Source organism: Ictalurus furcatus, chromosome 3, assembly GCF_023375685.1.
Source record: "Ictalurus furcatus strain D&B chromosome 3, Billie_1.0, whole genome shotgun sequence".
Taxonomy (NCBI): Eukaryota; Metazoa; Chordata; class Actinopteri; order Siluriformes; family Ictaluridae; genus Ictalurus; species Ictalurus furcatus.
In genome coordinates, this window is record NC_071257.1 from 7,286,903 (window position 1) to 7,308,348 (window position 21,446).

The following is a 21,446-nucleotide window of genomic DNA, read 5'->3' on the forward strand; positions in this document are numbered from 1 at the left end:
AATTTAGTGACAGAAAATATGATAATATAAGCATTTAATAATTTCTACCATTAAAAGTATTATACACTATATGGCCAAGTTTGTGGAGATTTAGGATTTAGTCCCTTTGCTGTTATAATAACCTCCATGCTTCTGGGAAGTCTTTCCACTAGATTTTGGAGTATGGCTGTGGAGAGTTGCCCATTAAACCATAAGAGCATTAGTGAGGTCAGTCGCTTATGTCATGTGAGTAGGCCTGGGGTTCACTCTGTGTTCCAGTTCATCCCAAAACTGTTCAGTGGGGTTGAGGTACAGGAGCATTGTTTGGAAAATGTTTGGGCCCCTTAATTCAAATGAAGGGAAATTGTAAAGCTACAGCATACAAAGACATCCTATACAATTTTGTGCTTCCAACAGTGTGGCAACAGTTTGGGGAAGAACCACATATGATGGCAGGTGTCCAAAAACTTTTGGCTATATAGTGTACAAATCTGCAAGTGAACTAGAATCATATGTTAATTTAATGTCAAATCAATTCACAATTTAACAACTTTGACAAAGCAGCTTTACAGAAATCTGGATTTAGATTTATATCTCTAATGAGCAGCCAGAGGTGACAGTGGCAGGGAAAAACTCGCTGAGGCGACATGAGGAAGAAACCCAGAAAGAGTAATGATAGAGTGTACTAAGTGTCCAAAGGATTTTCAGTATGAGCACAGTATGAATAAGTGTCCAGGGATGAGCAAAGGGCAGTCTATGATTACATCAACAGTTCTTAGAATGTACAAATATACAGTATCCAGGTGAGATTATCAAAGGAAGCAAGGGTGACATTTGGGAATAAATATTGGGAAGTGCAATCTTCAGTATCATTAGAAATGTACATATGTTTAAAACCAAACATTGGTCCTCATTTATCAAGCTGAATATGAACAGATTTATATGTAAATTGTTCAGAGAATTTACATAAAAAATTTAGTATTCTTAAAAATCCCCTCAATTTGGAAAAACTTTCGAATCATACTCCTGCTCCTGAGTGTGTGTAAACGTATGCATTAGAAGACTAAGTCATGTAAACCTTGACTGATCGGCTAATTTACGATCATTTATTGCGTTTTTATATTCAGATTACGCTGTCAAGTTCAAATCACATTTATTTTAAATACAATAAATGAAAATTTTTTAGAGCCATCGTCTCATATAGGCCTGTAGACATTTAAGGTTATACAAAAGACAGTCAACCCAAATCAATCAAAAGACAAATAAAGCTAGTTGTTTAATTAAAATGAAATGCCAAAAGTTAACACATGACACCCTTATATATATATATATATATATATATATATATATATATATATATATATATATATATATATATAAGGGCATCATGTGCTAACTAATATATATATATATATATATATATATATATATATATATATATATATATATATATATATATATTTATATAATATAATATAATATAATATAATATTATATATATATATATATATATATATATATATATATATATATATATATATATATATATATATATTTATTTCATAAGATGGTTGCTGGTTTTAAAAGTTGGTTCCATTTGCCATGTCATCTGGTCAAATTTAAAAAGCTTTGGTCTCCCACAGTAGCAGAGATACTTAGTTCTCAATTAACAGTAATGTTTCTTTTAAACTCAAATTTTGAGTCAAAGCATTTTCTTTTGACCTTACTTATATTGCAGCACAAAAATCACCTCCATAATTTCTTTCCACACGCTGGCCGTTTCAGATGCTGTGACTCTGCTGGATATGCTGCTAAATAATAATTTGTTTTTCTCCTTGATGTGAGTCAAAAGAACTTCAACTTCTGCCTCAGATAAATTGTTCTCTTTTTTTGACTACTTAGTAGCTATTTTGCACTTTCCAGTCTGTCAACTTATGCTTTTTACGGAGTTTAGTGGGCAACACCAAACAACAAATCAGCCGTGGAAGGTAACTGGTATTTATCAGCATAGGCAGATATGAAAAAAAAACAGCGTTTATAAAACTTTTTTAAATCCGGTGTAAATTTTTCGATAGTTTTGTTTGGTTTACGCATACATTTACACACAACTTTACCCAAACATTGATGAAAGAGGCCCATTGTTATCAAAATGTCAGTGTTATTAAAATAAAAGTGTGTGGGTAAGAACTAACGGGAGATAAAGCTATTTTCTACATGGGTGACAGATTCATCATGATTCGGCAATGCACTTTAGGGAAATTACTAAAACATTTTCCCAGTCTTCTGCCTTCTCTTACCTCTTATAGCTGCCTGAGTTCTATTATTCTTTGGTGAGGTTCTGGTCTCACTAAAGCCACCCAAGTGAGATGTTTGACCTGCTGCTCATGTATTCACATCCAGTCATCTCACACCTGCTTGCCTGGGGACTCGTATTAACACACATCGATTACTGAAAGGGCATTGGGGTGATGCACACTTTGGTCTCTTGAAATAAAAGAAAGCATTAAATGCAGTAATGGAATCAGTATGAATTGTCTGGGAAAGTCAGGGAATTGGTATTCTGATAAGCTCAGCAGTCTCAGGGATCTATTTAATATTAGGCGGCTGGCTTTGAAAGAATGGCTCTATGCTGCGTATACAAATCAATGACTTGTGAGTTGTGGATGTTGGTGAATTATAATACAAGTTAAATTTATGTCAGTTCAGGTTGGCAGGTTCAAAGTTTTCCAGTATATTTGGACTATTTCCGGCGTGCAACCAGACTGAACTCGCGGGTTGCGGAAGTGGATCTTTTGCATACATTAGATTAAGTATATACATGTTTTGCCTCATGGTATATATGGTATACCACTTTTCATCTTATTGTAACTATACTAATGACATATGACATAAAAATAGTAGAGGCGTAGTGTTTAGCACGTTTGCCTCGCATTTCTGGGGTTGGGGGTTCGAATCCTGCCTTGTGCCCCGACTTCCCTGGGATAGGCTCCAGGCTCCACCTTGACCCTGTGTAAGATAAGCAGTACGGAAAATGGATGGATAAACATTCCATGTAGGATTTTGCAGCATTTTTTTGTGATTGTTGTGGCCAAAAATGTTTGATTTTGCTGAGGCTTTTTTCAAAATGTATTTTTTGTGCTTATATGCGGAAAACTACTTGAATTGCACTAAATTGTTTTGTATGGTCTTTCGCTGTGAAGTTTGTTGGTAAATGACAAATGGTAAATGGTAAATCTGTAAGAATTTTGAAAAATTGCAAACCAGTCTGAATATTGCGGAGTTTGCTTGATTTTGCGTTAACTTCCGTGATTGCAAAATAACTAAATACTGAAGGGACTGGATAAAAATAGTAGTTGACTTTTACTGTATACTCTTTATTTACAACAATATACTATATATAGGAGCCCATTTTACTGTTCAGAGGAACTGCACTATTAATAATGATTCACTTACATCGACCATATAAACGTACTTTCTAAATATGATAATACATTTGGCAATGTTATTCATGACTATATCATGAAGTTTACTGGATATTAGTCCTGGACGTGGCACTGCTGCATAAAAGCTTAAGAGGTGCTACAAATTAAATAAGTAAATAAATATCCTAGGCTATAGACATGTTGAATAGTGACATTGTGTGTGTGTTTGTGTGTGTGTGTGTGTGTATGTGTGTGTGTGTGTGTGTGTGTGTGTGTGTGATGTACATCTACGTACCTTTCGGGTGGATACTGGTCAGCTTTGTGCCTTTGTGGTGATTCTACGTGAAAGCTGTTTGCTTGTGTGTTATTGTGTCTGACTCTCCGGGAGATGTGTTTGTTTCAGGGCAAAAAAGACACTTTTCCATATGTCTGATATAGAGTGCCAGCTCCAGCGTGTGTTGACACCTAGCACGATTGATGCTATTTCCAGCCTGTGTGTGTGTTTGTGTGTACTCCCAGCCGAGCTGTTACTTAGACATCTGAGCCACCAGTAGCCTGGCAGTAGATCAGCTCGCAGGAAAATGGCAGGCCTTCAGGAAAACAGATGAGCTGTAAATTCTCATTTGAAAGTATTTCAGAGAGAGAAGCTTCCTTTTTATTTATTTATTTATTTATTTCCTCACAATTTCCTGTGCTCTGTCCTCACATTGCACTTTACCTATTATCTGTGTGATTTTGTAGAAATTCCAAAAAAGCTTCCTGGCTGATAATTCTTATAATAGGGGAAGAAATGTTGAAAACTAATCAGATATAATTTAGAGCTGCAACAACTAATCGATAAAATCGATAATAATCGATTATGAAAATCGTTGCGAACGAATCTCATTATGGATTAGTTGGTCTGTGCGAGGTACGGGGGAGATTTACTCATTACGTTACTTCTGTTCCGAAAACACACCTCGGGGAGTAAATACTAAAGTTTTGTCCCAAATGTGTACTCTACAGTCTAGTGTGTGGATTTTAGAAAGGTAATATCATCTCAAATATAACACTAGCGTTTTTATTTTTATTAACCGGAAGTATAAGATGCTTCCTAGTTGACGGCGCATGACGTCATACGCACACTAGCGTTAACAGACACCCAGAGTCACCGACACTGACTTTCTTCAGTTTACTTTCTGTCAACGTTACCTTTTATTCTAAATATAACCTCAGTCACCATCAGACGGAGGCGAAATCATTAAGTGACTGAGGAAGAAAGTCCTCTAAGGCAGGGCTACATTTTATATTAAACACCGTGGAGATCGAACAGTGCTGCACGAGCACAAAGTTATGTTTATATCCAAAATCCTCCACAGTGTGCAAGGGGCAGGGGAAACTGGTGCGAGCTGCTTAAAAGGTTTAGTTTAATTCAAGTTTATTGTCATTATATGCTGTATTTGTGCGCTTGCAAATTCTGTCGTTTATTATAATGGAAGTGATCTATTAGTAATGAGGCCGCGTTGCTGATTACAGACACACTGATATAGAGTGTATATTTATATTATTGTACTTATGCATAATTTTTTATAGATTTACAAAAAGCACCGAATTAAACTACAGTCCTAAATTAATAATATATATTCTGGTGTGTGTGTGTGTGTGTGTGTGTGTGTGTGTGTGTGTACAAACAGTTGTGTAAAGTTATAGTCTTAAGTTTATATTTGTAGCATTCAGTTTGTGGATTTTATTTTAAATAAACAAAAAAATGGGACTGAAAGTTTGCCACGCCCCCATCCGATTAATCGATATATATATATATATATATATATATATATATATATATATATATATATAATCGGCCAACTAATCGATTCTGAAAATAATCGTTAGTTGCAGCCCTAATGTAATTTATTCAGATGTAACCTAACAAAGTTTGCCATATTAGTCAGACCTACAGTACCTTAAACTTTGCTAAAAACAACAACAACAAAAAAAACATACATGCTGTTTTATCCTAGTTATGGCCATTCTGAAGTCTGAAGTCCTAGGAACACTGGGGTAAAGACAAGAATGTACTCTGGACAGGATGCCAATCTCTCATGGGGTATCACATTCACAGGGGCATTTTTATAGCTCCTACCTAGCTAAATGAAGTTTAATTTTTTGATACATAAATTGAAGAATATACTTTTCCTGCAAAAGAAAAAACCCTCATCTCCAGCACCATAAAGAAAAGTAAATTCTGTCTTCCAATCCTATGATAATCCACCCTGGAATCTCCTAAGACATTCCTTCTAAGAGCATAAAAATCACAAAAGCACTGAGAGTCTCCTGTAAGCCTAAAAGTTTTTCCTTGTAAATGAATAGATGTAGCATAATAGTATGTGTATAATAGTATAATAGTGTGTTTAAGTAGGAATAAAGTCATCATTCTGAGCTTTGCGTGAACTCCTTCAGCTCCCATAGACTACATGTGCTAAACTGGAACAAAGTCAAACCCTTGTCACAGTTTCATCCAGACATGTGGCATATTGCATTACATAGTACATAACACAGTTTCATAGCACGCTGTATAGTTTTATAATAGTTCATGTTATTATTCTACTGTATCTGTTAATGTCTCCATGTTCTAATTTGCTTTGCATTTAGTAAACCTGTTCAATGTTCATTTAAAGTGCTTAAAAGTTTGTGAACCCTTTAGAATTTTCTACATTTTTTCATAAATATGACCTAAAACATCATCAGAAGTCCTAAAAGTAGACAAAGATAACCCAATTAAACAAATGAGACAAAAATGTCATACTCGGTCATTTATTTATTGAGGAAAATTACATACCTGTGACTTGCAAAAGTATGTGAACCTTTCCTTTCAGTATCTGGGGTGACCCCCTTGTGCACTAATAACTGCAACTAAACGTTTCCGGTAACTGTTGATCAGTCTTGCACATCGGCATGGAGGAATTTTAGCCCATTCCTCAGTACAGAACAGCTTAAATTCTGGGATGTTGGTGGGTTTCTTCACATGAACTGCTTGCTTCTTATTTGTTTACTTGGGTTCTTTTTGTCTACTTTTAGTTTTAGGTCATATTTATATATAGAACACTCTAAAGGGTTCACAAACTTTCAAGCACCACTAGACATTCAACAGACTGCACAATAAAGTAAGTTAACTGTCATGGTATACTGCTTATAATGTATTAATTGAGGTGTAATAAATACTTAAACTTAATCGAGCCCACACTCTGTGAAAAAGTAGCATCCTGTTTACCTTCAAACAGCATGCTGTTTTCACGAGCCAACACTGGCATACTAGCTTGTATTAGCTGGTATTGGTTTGAACTGACTTACTCTCTGCTGCGTTCAGGTAGCCTTTACTTGCTAATTTAATCCAGGCTATATAACTTACTGTGGCAACTGAGAAGTTCATATTCGGTAGTGGAGAACGCAGGACTTAAAAACACATCTAGCGCTACTGAGAGCTACGTGACACTAAGAGCAGAATGACAGCAGAATATGCTTCAGACAAGCCCCTTTGAGAATCACAACAGTGAAAGCCAGCCTTGTAATATTTTGTTCCATTCAAATGCACAGTTTTGTTTCTGGATATGCTGCTAAGAATCTGAATGGAGCATGCAAACGGCATTAAGTTATTGTACTTTTATAATGTTGAAAGTAACCTAAGTAACCTCACATATTGAGAGACAGTGCATATTTTTGCTGTATCAAAAGTATATCATATCGAGGCAACACCATATCTTGTATTGAATGTTGTGTACATCTTGTATACAGCTTGTATACACCTCCCTACTATTTGCTTCTAAAATAGAGACATACTCTACATGGCTACGCGCCTGCAAAAAAGAATGATCTGATCAACAAATTACTGTGTATATGCCTGTTACTGCTGTTTCCTGTCTTTGCACTGAATTATTAGTAATAGCTGCAAAAACATTGTATCCAGCCTTTTCCCAGCACACCTCCGGAGCATGCAGTGTTTCCAATGGAGACTTGTGCTACTATTGTTCTTTTTATCCATACTTCAAAGATGGATTGTCTCGGAAATATGATAATTTTGGTGGCTGTTTATTTTGTATGTGGATGCATTATTGATTTCAGAAATGCGCACACGACAGACAGAAAGATTAGACCTAAGCCAAAAAAGATGGACTTTTAAATGGCAAGAGATTGAAAGTTTCAGTCCCAGTTGTGCTACTGCCAGTCATGATTAGCCAAGGTGTATTCACTCATGTATATGGAGGAGGGCAGCACTGTTCTGCTGCTGTGTTACACCGCATGAGCAGCAGTTTGAAAATTCATATTGTCACCACGAAGGAAATCATGTGGTAGACCCAGCATAACCCCAGCATAAAAACATTAGTGTCTTCACTAAAAAACGCTGTCATCATTAAGGAATTCATCGGCAGCATTTTCTTTCAAAATGGAGTACGAGGAAATGTTTCTTGGTACTCATCAATACCGATACCAAAATGAGTAACCTATTTAATACTATTTAGTATTAAGCAAACTAAGTATCAGGGACTTCATGCAGCCATTTAGTGCTGTTTACGTTCCTTTGGTTTTACATGTTCTCTATGAAAGTCTTCATGCACATGGTCTACTAGGCTGTAAAAACAGCTTTTTTTGAGTTTACTTAACTTAACTTCACTTAAATCAATTTTTAACCTTGAGTTGAGTAAACTCAAAAAGGCTGTGCAGCAAGTTGCCTTGAAATTTTAAGTTAAGTCAACTTTTCTTTTTTACAGTGTAGTTGAGTTTAAATTAAGTGCTTAGCTACTTTCGTTACCTTGAATCAAGTAGGGTTGCAATGGAGATGATTGGGTTTTGTTTGCTTTCAGGAAAATGCTTCATTAAAGCTGTAAGTAAAATATGTTTCATTGTTTTCATTGTGTCAGAATCCCTTGTTGTCATTGACCTGTTATTTTTGCTCTAAGGTTGACTGTAGCCATTTTTTCATTTGTTCATTTAACAATGAAGACATCATGTTGAGTATTATGTTTATTCAAAAGCAATATGTAGACTCTGGTAGCGTACATCTCTTATATGGGTGTAAACCACAGGATTAAACACAATATTGGATGAAACAAATACTATACTATTACTATTTTTGCACAAGTTAGTGAACCCTTCTTTCTCGACAGAGTAAATAGGGACCAGGCCTTTCGAAACATGAAATGTCACCACAACTGAGAAGTCAACTTGGGATTAAGGATAAATTCATACATATGGATAAATTCATGTATTTAAAATCTATATTCTGAATTTATATATTTCTGTAAAGCTGCTTTGGGACAATAAAACTGAATTGAATTGAATTGAATTGAATTGAATTCAGTTGAACTTGAGGTTTTCACCTCAAATCCGAGTTCCTTCCCTTGTCCCTTCGGCTGCTCCTGTTAGGGGTCACCACAGCGGATCATTGGTCCGCATATTTGATATGCCACAGGTTTTACGCGATGCCCTTCTTTACCCAACCCTCCCATTTTATCTGGGCTTGGGACCGGCACTGAGTGCAACCCCAGTGGCTGGGTTGGTTCGTTGCCTGGGAATGAAACCCAGGCCATGGCGGTGAGAGCGCTGGAATTTCATTTTGAAAATCACATTAAAACATTCATTCGAATTAACCAAATTAATTGTGAAAATCACCCAGCACCAGATGATACCATTGAATCTGCTACGATTCGATTTAGTAGCCTCCAATCGATGTGACCAACTTTGTTCAGAATCTAGGGTAAGCCTACTGGTAATACACAAATGATGATAATGTAGAGAAGGACTATTTCAAATACCAGAGTTACAGGCAAATCACCTTTCTAGCCTATTTAGACATCAGTTTAAAAATATAAATAAATTGTTTTACACACCAGTTCTGTCCTTTGTTTGATAATAATCGATTTATACTCAGTTATAATCAATAATAATTGATTTATGATAGTCGCCTTGAATCAATCCAATCGTTGCCTTTTAAATCCATGCATTGTCCAGATCCTTTGATCCTTAGTGCCTCATCAGTGCTCAGTGCTTGCAGACCTGAAGTGCTCTCACTGCACACTCACTTCACTGCTCGTGAATATCTTTGCCACTGGGATTGATACCAGTATCAGTATTGACTCATTCCTAATCATCATAATGAAAATTAAATTAAATCCTCATTAAATTATATCCTCATAACAACCTGTAATTCTGCATTTACAATGCTCAGAAACTCGGTGAAAAAAACTCTCTTCTTCACGTTTAGCATTTCACTCATGGATGTTTTATAAAAGTCACCATGGGGGTAACTCACTTTTATCTCAGTCTGACATTTTGTGTGCAGAGTTGAGGGAGAACTGTTACAAAGTAGGGCGTGCTTTAAAAAAAAAAAAGTTGGCTGCAACCAAAGTTAATTACGTGTATTTTTGGGGTTGTTGCGATTGCCATTGAACTGCACAAGGCAGTGGTATGCATGACAGATTAATTAAACTCAGTCTCCACTAACAAGCACTTTTTAATTAATGTTGCATGAATAACACTTCCTGCTATAAATACACTTGGTCCAGTTGATTATGAGCACTGATTTTCCTTCTGATACACCACATTCTGGATATCTAAAGATACAAGTCGTTATCACTCACTTTATGGTAATTGCTGACGCATGATTGCATATGATTTTGAATCACGAGTCGTGCGTCTATGAAGCCATCACCATTTGCATTAACAAGCTCTAAAATGATGGAATGTTCTGGAAGGGCAAAAAAAATATGTATAGCTTTCTTTCCTGTTGTTAGTAATTTTTTTCTTTTGTTCCCGCCAAGGTTTCTACCTAGTGGTTTGAGAGCTGGACAAAATGAAAACAAATAGGCCAATTAAGAAAGTCGCCTATAATCTGTGGGGATCGGTATTGTGTTTATGAGCTGCAGGGATGCTCATCTGTTCAAAGAGTGTCAGTGTCAGAAGACCCAAGGACCTGTAAAGCATTGATAAAAGAGAATGGCCAAGCCTGATGCCAGATGAGACAAAATTAGCTACACAAGTCACTTTCTTTTTATCCATGCTTTCATCTCTTCTGCACTGAAAGCACAACAGCAGAGGATTGTTTACGTTGATTGATGGAAGATAATGCGCTGACACAAGTTTATGGGTAATTATGCTTGATGAACATGCTTGGAGCTGGAGATAAGGCATTGAAAATGCATTTGTGGCATAGCTACAGATACAATGCAGTGCAATACAATGAACATTTGTTTAAAACGCAAATTAATTTGCATTATTGTTGGAGTGCATTCACTGCCTTGATGTTATAACAATAAGTGTCACAATACTATGGATAATGTTTTACTGTATTTTGGCTTAGCCTTGACGATAATAGCCCTTTTTGCTTCTTGGGACCAAATTGAACAAATGATCTCATTACTTTTCCATTAGGCAGCAATTAGGAGAACCAGATTCAAATTTTAGCATTCAGATGAATATTTGTAATGTTTTTTTTACATGTACAGTTTCATTTCATCTTAGAAAATTAGACCTTTTACAAGATATGTGAGAGAGTTGTAATTACTTAATTGCACTTTTGCATTTTGGTGTCTCCGGAAAGGATTTTTGGGCTTGGTTTGAACCTGTTAGCAGACATTCTGCACTGTTTTTAAACAGTAGATCTGTCTTTGTGGCTTACAGATTTTTAAAAACAATTTTAGGCTGAATCATTTCACCTACACTGATCAGCCATAACATTGAAACCACCTGCCTAAGATTATGTCTGTCCCCCTTGTGCCACCATAACAGCTCTGACCCATCAAGGCATGGACTTCACAAGAGCTCTGAAGGTGTGCTGTGGTATCTGGCACCAAGAGTTTAGCAGCAGATCCTTTAAGCCCTGTAAGTTGCTAGGTGGGGTCTCCATGGATCGGACTTGTTTGTTCAGCACATCCCACAAATGCTCGATCAGATTGGGATCTGGGGAATTTGGAGGCCAAGTCAACACCTTGAACTCTTTGTCATGTTCCTCAAACCATTCCTGAAAATTTTTTGCAGTGTATCATGGCCCATTATCCTGCTGAAAGAGGCCACTGACATTATGGAATACCATTGCCATGAAGGGGTGTATTTGGTCTGCAACAATGTTTAGGTAGGTAGTATGTGTCAAAGTAACATCCACATGAATGCCAGAACCCAAAGTTTCCCAGCAGCACATTGCCCAGTGCATCACACTACCTCTGCCAGCTTGCCTTCGGGGGGGGGGGGGGGGGGGGGGGGGTTTGAATACTTTTGCAAGCCACTAAAGTATTGCGTGAGACTTGCATGTTGTGCACTGAATTACTGTGCATAATTACAGGAAATAGAAGATCTCCTCATAATGGCTGACCAGACACAGTCTCAGTTGTGTTAATGGAGATGAATGAGTAACTCTCTCTCTCTCTGCCACTCTCTCTCTCTCTCTCCCTCTCCCTCCCTCTCCCTCTCTCTGCCTCTCTCAGGTTCACTGAGTTCCTGGAGCCATTTGAAAGAGTTATTCAGCCTGAAGAGCTGTGGCTCTACAAGAACCCTCTGGTGGAATCAGATCTCATCCCCAAAAGAGTCATGTTTGTAAGTCACGTTTTTGGTTTGATGTGCTTGGAGAGTGTTTTATTGGCCCGGATCTATTGAGTGTCAGAGTGCAGGAAGACACAAAGATCAGAGGCAAAATGACACTTGGAATTCACCAATCTTCCTGGTTTGTGAATTCCAAGTGCAGCTTTGCGTCTGATTCTGATCTTTGGTAAGGTTCAAACCAGAAAATAACTATAAATAGCAACTAGGAAACAGGAGGAAACAGGGACAAAAAGGCTTAGAAGCTAGTGAGGTAGGTGAATCAGCTTAAAAATGCATTTAACACATCCAAGAGTTAACTGCATTAGATAAACAAGGGACCTTGCCATGTCCCAAGGCACACTTCTAGTCTCAACCAAATGACATGTGATATAATAATGTTGTAACGTTCAGTGTGGAGGTCAAGAGATACAGGATGCTATCGTGTGAGACATTGTTTATTAGGGCACATCCAAAAATCATAGTCAGTTCCAGATATGAGTCAATACACAGGCAGACAGGGACTTAACGACATGAAAATGCACTATAATATGTCACAATAAGACAAATAAATAGATGGGTTTAAAAGATAATCTAATCAGAAGCTAACTGAAAACAGGTGAACACAATAATGACACACTAGAGCAATAAACCAATGACAAGAATCAAAACGAAAAACAAAAAAAATCAAAACAAATGACAAGGAAGTGTGTTCGTGCTGGAATTTGCTCTGCGTGCGTTAAGTGGCAATTATCTGACAAATATATTCATATTTGGTTATGTCCTCAAAACTGAGTACTGCACACACTATGTGAAATATAATGCCTGAATTAAACAACGCACACCTGTAAAAAAAAAAAAAAAGTATCTAGGAACAACACCATCACATTTCACAAGCACGAGACTGACTAATTACATAGCGAGTCTCCTCTATGATTAAGGTCAGCTCTGTTCTCAGACATTTTTCATGATGCACTGGTTTGTATGCCCCCTAAGCATTTTAGTTTATCTACATGCGCTACATGTACGAGGATGCAGAGTTGCTGATTCACCATAAACATTTGCATCTTCTGAAGCTGATGTATAATATCCAGTGGCATCGTGTACTACCATTTTGAGTTATGTATTTTGTTGTTCCAACTTTTTAGAAAAACAAGAAGGCTGTGATAGCACCGTGCCAGGGGAATTTCCTTGAGGTGCCCACAAAAGACTGATGTACACAGCAAAAGGTCACGTCATTCGACAAATGTTTAAACATAACCCATTTATTAAATATAACAATTACAGCTGTCACAGGTCCACACTACATAATAAAATGTCCTTTAATTATTATTTTGCCTCAAGTTAATTCATTTGTTATACTATTTGGATGTCATCTCCACTGGGTAATTGGGGTGATATTGGGGGCTGTGATTCATTTTAGATCATTTCTCAAAATAAAGTACAATTTACAGTAAGGGTGTAAGTCAACGCCACTGTTTGTATCTGCATTTCAATCTGTTTAGTGCTCCAAATATTTAGATCAATTAAAAAAAAAATCTGATAGAGATGTGTCCAAAACTGTTGTTAAATCCCTCAGCTTACTCAGTTATTATTTTTGTTTGTACCTGCCCAAGACATTTTCTAATGAATTTAGTTGCTCCTATGGCTCACAGTATAGGTCTAAACAAACTAGTTGCATAATTTTAACCACAGCCACCATGGCCAGACAGTTACTACGGATGAATGAATGAATTAATCTTGTAAATGCATCACTGTAAATGCATTGTTCACATTCACATTAAAGAATGTGGTCTTCCTCTGTCCCATAAGCTTCATATCCACTGGCAGTAAAAACCTCCTGCTTGCGTGACTTGCATAGTGTGGCTTCTATTTGTACCTGTATTTCTATCTGTTTAGAATACACTATCTTTTCATTCTGAATAAAATATTTGTATTCAGTTATATATCTCATATTTTGGTAGGTACAGTAAAGATGTGCCCCTTTCGAAAAGAAGAGGCTGCATTTTGTGAAGATTGACTTTATAGAGACCAGTGATTCCACTTTCATGCTCTTTATGGCCCCATCCTGGGCTTACATCCAACAAACTGAGAGATTGTCCACTAGCATTAATTACTATGGGTTTTATTTTTATTTTTGACATGAGGTCAAGAACTTGGATCACTTCTAGTTGTTTACTGAAAGAGGATGTCATAGAAGAGCATGTGTAACTAACTAAGCTTTTAAAATAATTACAAAATGTAATTTTGTAATTATTGCATGTTCAGACTTCAATTGTTTGCTATTATTTTCTGCAACTATCACAGTGATCAAAGACCTGCAAGGATGAAAATAACAAAAATGTCTTTGACATTATCTTGGCTGAAGCAACATTTTTGAGAATACCTTACAGTCTCATGAGCTGTTGCTGTGCACCCTAACTGTAGGAGCAAGCGATGCATAACTTATATTATGTGCGTGTGCGTGTGTGTGTGTGTGTGCGTGTAGATTCAAGTCCAGCAAAACCTAGACCATTTATGGATAATTTCTCATCGCTCTGTATTTACTTCTATTTTATTTGACATTTGTGTATTAATAATGTACTTATACTTATAAAAGAACATATTGATTTGCTGTCACTGTTATCCTTTCTTGAGACCAGCAAATTGATGATTAGAAAAATTAGGGGGGAGGGGTACAAGCTAAAAAATTTAATATGCATGGGAAATCATGACAATCATTAGAAAACGCTCAAAAGCAGGATTTGCCATGGCCATCTTGGTTTCCAGACCTGATCTACATGACATCAGGCAGATTTACAGCAGAAGTCTCAGTAAGTATGTTAGGGAGGGCTATAGAGGGACAGAATATTAGGGAACCCAACTGAGAGGTTTCAGAAGGTAGTTTGAAAGTAGAGGGAGAGAGTTATAAAGGCAAAAGGTTTGTGCTATCATGGCTTAGCAAGCACTTTCCTTTAAGACCTTCCTTAAATCCAATGTAGCACAAAAGCAATACAGTTGAAAGTAATGTGATAATATACGTATGAAAGGCAGGCAATGTTTCAAATAAACAATGTTTCAAATAGTGTTCTAATATATTGGGGATATATGAAGGCTGTTTGTCACGGACAGGAAGTGGAAAGGATCCTAGTAGTGATAATCATGTGAATCACATGATTACTGCAATTTTCTCAGTTTAACAATATCGGTTCTGTACTCGTTTATCAGCTGTCAGTGTATAAAGTAGCACTTGATCTAGCATATCCTATTTTTTCATGCTAAACTAGAGGTAAAAACAGAAATGACTTTTTCCAATTACTTTTTATTTTGTGTGCCAACACAGTAACTTAATGTGACAATGAAAAAAAAAAAATTATGTCATGAAATTGTAATGTGTGCATGTGACATGTATGTTTTTCCTGCTTTCATTATCTTGATTTAGAATGAATTTATTGTGACTATGTATTGGTACTTACAGTTTAAAGGACAAACTACCCAAGAAGTCATCTGCTATGGTTACAGCTCTGTGCAATTTTATTGTAATAATCTACATGCTACAGTATATAATTCGTACAGAACTGAGACACACTTGATGTATTCCCCATACATACATACACTATAAGGCCACAATTTGTGACTAAGGATGAATGACCATCACGCCTGTATGTGCTTGTTGAATATCCCATTCCAGATTTATTCCTTGCTTTGCTGTTATAATAACCTCCACTCTTCAGGGAAGGCTTTCCACTAGTTTTTGGAGCGTGGCAGTGGGGATTTGCCCATTTGGCCATAAGAGGTCAAGCACTGACGTTGGATAACGAGGCCTGGTGTGCAGTCGGTGTTTCAGTTCAACCTAAAGATGTTCAGTGGGGGTGAGGTCAGGTCTCTGTGCAGAACACTCGAGTTCTTCCACTAAATTTTGGCAAACCATGGAGCTTGTGTTGTGCACAGGGGCATTGTCATGTTGGAACAGGTTTGGGCCCCCAATACTACAGCATATCACGACATCCTATACAGTTGTGTGCTTCAACCTTTGTGGCAACAAATGGCCAGGTGTCAAAAAAATTTGGCCCTATAGTGTACCGTACATCTCCTGTACAACTGTTATTAGTGTGTATGTAGTTACATCTGAGGTCGGAATAGTGATATGCCCAATTCTAGTGATAAATCCTAATTATGTGTGTAACTCAAATCTGAATATGGCCCTTAGAGACCACTCAAAGAACACAAAAGTGTAAAAATGCACGTGAACTTTATATTTGGGCTTATGCCTTTAGCATGGTAGTCATTCAGTAACCGAAAACCTTTTTAAAACAAACAACTTTCCAGCTTGCTTGCTGCTCTCTCTGCACATCTCTCATATACATGCTGAGCTCACTGCTCAGGGAGAGAGATAAATAGAGGGGGCTCACATAAATACGTGGGACAACAGACCTTACATTAGTCATTAACTCTCTAGCTCATCCCCTGATATCTCCCTCTCTATGCAGAGTCAGAAATGCCTAATGCCACCACCTGCTTCAGAGTACATTCAGAAAATACACACTTTTGAACTGATATCATGATTCCTTTTGCTATGTCTTATAACTCATAATAATACTAGTATACCAACCACACTAAATTGTCTTGCTGGTTTGAAATTAAATATCTGACTTATTCACTGTATCCCCACAAATAGATCTTGGCTCATTGTACTGAGATTGTGTTACATTGTGCCTTAGACAATTTTATTGGCCTTTGGCAACTTCAGTCACACATTTTGCCTTTAGCCTCATGGTACTTTATTATTTTTCCAAGGCCAGTGACTCATGAGAGCAAAAGAAACACTTTTTATTTTCCCTCCTGTCACATGCACAAAGACTTGGATATAGGTGCAAAGCAGTTACTGAGACAAATCCACAATCCATAGCTGATGTCAAATAAACAAGCAGAAATTCAAGAAACTAGATAATTGAACAATACTACACTGCTGGATACTATAGAGAGGCGAAGACAAAAGCTCAGCCACATTATATAAACTATAGACACAAAGGAAAAAGACTGGTAATGTGCAAAAACAACACTGGCAAGACTTTGCAAGAAATAATAAACCAATCCTGTTAGCCAAGAGTAGGAATGGACATTAATGTGACACCTCCAAGCAATCTGTGATATTGAACTAGGATTAGTCATGTCAATTATGATGATTTTTTTTATTTAAAAAGCTCCAGCATACAATGAGTCTCTTCTTTCCGAAGCCTCCAGCCCACTACCCATTAATTACAGCAGGTAAAGGTCATGCTGGTGCTGAGTAAATGAACACATTTGCAGGTTGGTAGTAATTACTCAGGCATAGAAAAAAAACAAAACTCGGTCTTGTGTTAAGTGTAAGTGGATGTGAACTGGGAGTCTTTCACTGTTGTGTAGGAGGATAGATGGTAGTACTAAACCACAGACCAAAGGAGCCCCAAATAAACATTTTCTCATTCTATACATTTCATTTCATAATGAGATTTTTTTTGTTCTTTGTAAATATGCTTTCATTTTAGAGTGATGCATTGCTGAAAGATGTCTCTGAGAAGTATAATATTATGCATAGATAATAATACTGCTTAGACCTGGTGTAGTTTTTGATGGGCTTCCAGAATCCGATTGAATCCTGTTGAAATGAGTTTGAGTGTCAGTGGGGAAATTGTGTTGTGTAGGCCGAACTGGATTAATTTCATAATGACTGGTTACTACAGACCTACCTGGCAGCTCAATCAAATCTTGCCATTTTCCTCTGATCTCTCTTATCAACAAGGTGTTTCCACCCACAGAACTGACGCTCACTCAATGTTTTTTGTTTTTCATGCCATTCTGTATAAACTCTAGAGATTGTTGTACGTGAAAATCCCAGGAGATACAGTACAATTTAAATATGCGAATTATAAATATTATATACACTTACAACATGGACCGAAACAGATTCTTGTGGCATGATTACTTTTTTTGTTTACTCATGCAGGCTATATCATTCCTGACCCCTCTGGCTGTGATCTTTGTGGTGAAGATCATACGACGAACAGATAAGACCGAAATCAAAGAGGCATGTTTGGGTAAGTCCAGGAGAAATAAAGTTCTACCTTCTCTATCAATTATGGTTTTCTTTGGAACTGGAGAAGCATTACAGTTTGCTCGTTCCTATTTGGTTCTCAAAATGGTTGGTCATCAAAAAGCAATTATACAGTGTGACGTCACATAAAATGCTAAGATAGGAAGCCATATTGGCACTATTTATGAGTACTGTCTGTTATTGCCCGGCGAGGTACACCATCAGTACTTGTTATGACTAGTTCCTAAAGAAACCAACAGTCTGGAATGAAAGGAGTAAGTTATGTATGTAACTCTGGTTCTAAGAATGGAGGCCACCTAGCCTCCATCTCATCTAGTCACTCAGCTTGATGGCAAGAGGATGAGCGTGACATAGCGGAGACCTTTTATAGGCTACATAAGCAGGGTAACGACTTTACTGTTGGCACGCAAACAACTCCACTGGTGTTCCTCATAGAACAACGGTTACACATGTAGCCTTCTGTTTTATCTATTCTAGGATTTGTACAGCAGTTAGTCTAAAATAATAAAGTTTCATGATTTCCTATTTAGTAAAAGTGACAGGGGCCAAGCTAATGAACAATGGACTCACCGTTTCATTTGTTGCTTGATTAAGTTCATGTTCATTGAAGTTGGTCACATTACTCACGAAATGGAGGCTAGGATGGATGCAAATGCAAAAAAAGAGAGGCAGGCAGACAAATCCAAATCATGAAACATGAAAGCATGGTCAGAAACAGGCAATGGGTCAGGTGATCTGCAAACGGGCATTAAACAGACAAGGCAAAAACATGTAACAAGAAACGAGAAACAAGATCAAAGACTCTGAAACAAAACGAGGAACAAGGCACAAAGGCTTGGTACGCGGAAATCTCACGCAATACTTCGCGACGTACAAAGAGACACGAGGGGTGTAAATGACAAACGTAATCAAGGGTGAACACAAAACAGTTGAGACTAATGATGACACGTACGGGAAACAACCAATGACAATACAGGGGCTGAGACAAGACATAAACCAGATGCACGTGTAAAAAGTAAACAAAGTCAATGTCACTGAAAATCCGTAAGCGCGTACTTGCTCTTCGGCGCGCACTGCATGCTCCAGTGCTTAGTGCGAGGGGAAATTGTGACATTGTTCAAATTACTTTTAAGCAGTTTCAAATAATCCAACAGACACTGCTGATTCTCAACAGCAGTTGCCAAAAAAACTCTAAACAAAATGTTTTAATTAATCAGTTAATTAATTTATTTATGAATTAATACAGCTCCTCAAATTGGTGTTTCTCAAAGAGTTTGATCAAGCTGTCCTCTTCATGCTCAACACAGATTTTGTTAAGAGGCAGAGTGGCCTCGAGGCTTCTATTTAAATGGCGTTTGAATTTTTTATGCTTTTTTATTTGTGGCTCAAAACCATATGCGTTATGATTTGCTTTGTTTGTACCAAGGCTCATAGAAGCCTGAAGCACAACAGAAGCCATTAGGCTAGAAAGCTGAACACAAATCCAATTAAACCAAGCCAGAGAGAGAAAACTATTGCCCAGTATAGCACTTCAGAGATTAAAATCTTTCACAGTGTTAAATATGACAATTATAGAGTCAGGAAAGAATAAAAACATATTCTATTACAGCAAACAAGAGCTGTAATTTTTTTGTCATAACGTTAGGATGGTATAGTGGCAGCATGATAAAAGGGGTGAATTTGTTCTGTCTCAGACGCAAGTTCTAGACCTCTTTGTAACAATCTGCTACTAAGGGCTAAAGTGGGTTCAGGTGATGGCATTGTATTAAGTGTATGCTGATGTAGCCTTGCACAACAGAAGATACACTGAAAATAATGAGTCTTAAGAGAGAGAGTGTGTCAGTTAACATAATAGTGCATAAGCTTGCTTGTGACAAAAATGGAATGCCTGTTTTCGTACAGAATAAATTAATAGCACAGTATAGCATAAGGCCATGGTTTGGCTGTTAATACAGCTTATATGATTAACTCATTTCATCTATATCTCGCATCACCTTTATCTCAACAGCATCCATATTAAACTTCACTTCTGACTTCTGTATGCATAGTTTTTTGTGTAAACTATGCATGCACATGTTCATATGCATCGAATGTGATTTATCAAGTTTTGCTTATGTGTGAGGATGTGCGTATATTTCTGCACACTCCTCACCACGCGTATGCAATTCATAGAAAAGTGTAATAGCAGGTAAACTGACTATGCAGAGCTTCTATATCACGTACTGTCTATCATATCAGCTAAAAAGAGAGAGTAATTATTGATTTCAGTGCTCATAAGATGCAGATAGATTATGCCTTGTTTGAAGATTTGGCTCATGCTGCTTTGTGGAGGGAATGTGTTTTTTAGCACTCTGTGCTGAGACTGGGGTGTGGATCATCAGTCGATTTCGTTTGCCCAGTACAGTTTTAGTTGATCTCTATTCTAGGGCTTTCACTTATGACACTACGTTTCAAAGAGAAATTTTAGATGGTTCTGGCATTTCCTAACCAACTGCAAGTTGAATAATGATACATCTTGCCTTCATTCATGTCTCTCACACTGCAATACGTTACATTTCCAAAATCTAATGAGAAAAAGCAACAAAAAGCAGCAGAATAAACAGGAAAAATCGCAGAATGGGAGAATGTAATTGGTGAACTATAGAATGCGCACACATACTCATAAAATAAAAAAATGAAAAAAGATATATATATATATATATATATATATATATATATATATATATATATATATATATGTCGGATGTATGTATGTATGTATTTATTTATTTATGTATAAGACAAACCACCCATAAAAATGCCAAATAAACCATTTTAGTTTTGTTCTACTTCATGCAACAGGATCTTTGCTTCATTGTCAATGAAGTTCATCTTTGTAGACCTTTTGTTATGTTCCGTGCCACCTGAAACAAGCAGCATTGCGAGCAGGCTACTGTACATTTTACATGGAAGTTGTTTACCATATATGCCATATAAGGGTGTTTACCATATAAGGGTGTTTCTTTATGCAAATGAGCATGGTCGTGCTGGAGAATATCAAAACACGCACATCAATTTAGAATGTATGGGATTTATCAATAGCTATTGTGTACAGCTGTGTGTACGCAATGTGGGTCATTCCATCTCAAGTGGTCCAATGCAGGTTACACGACTGTTTTTAATTTTCCAATTTTTTTTGAGTGATTACCTCTATGTATTGGCATTGCAAAACCATAAAAAAATTGTATTTTTATTTTACTTGGTTTAACTATAATGGCCATCTTATTGTCATGGCACACAACAAATTTTTGCTTATACAGCTGTTTACGGAAACCTCACTATCTTGGCTCAGGATTGGCCTAACTTCTTGGGACAAAAACTGATCACTAGAGTACATTGCAATGTACATGTAAAATCTATTCACGCATACCTTCTGTACACCTGTAACA

At 37.0% G+C, this 21,446-nt stretch overlaps 1 protein-coding gene across 1 annotated transcript in view; it reads left to right on the forward strand.

Annotated features, from left to right (window-relative positions):
• Window positions 1-21,446, forward strand: part of plpp4 (phospholipid phosphatase 4) — a 112,298-nt gene that overhangs the window by 57,316 nt on the left and 33,536 nt on the right. Inside the window, exons 2-3 of the mRNA XM_053620579.1 lie at window positions 11,855-11,963; window positions 17,911-18,001. Of these exons, the coding sequence (XP_053476554.1) occupies window positions 11,855-11,963; window positions 17,911-18,001 (200 nt within the window). The remainder of the gene's footprint in view (window positions 1-11,854; window positions 11,964-17,910; window positions 18,002-21,446) is intronic.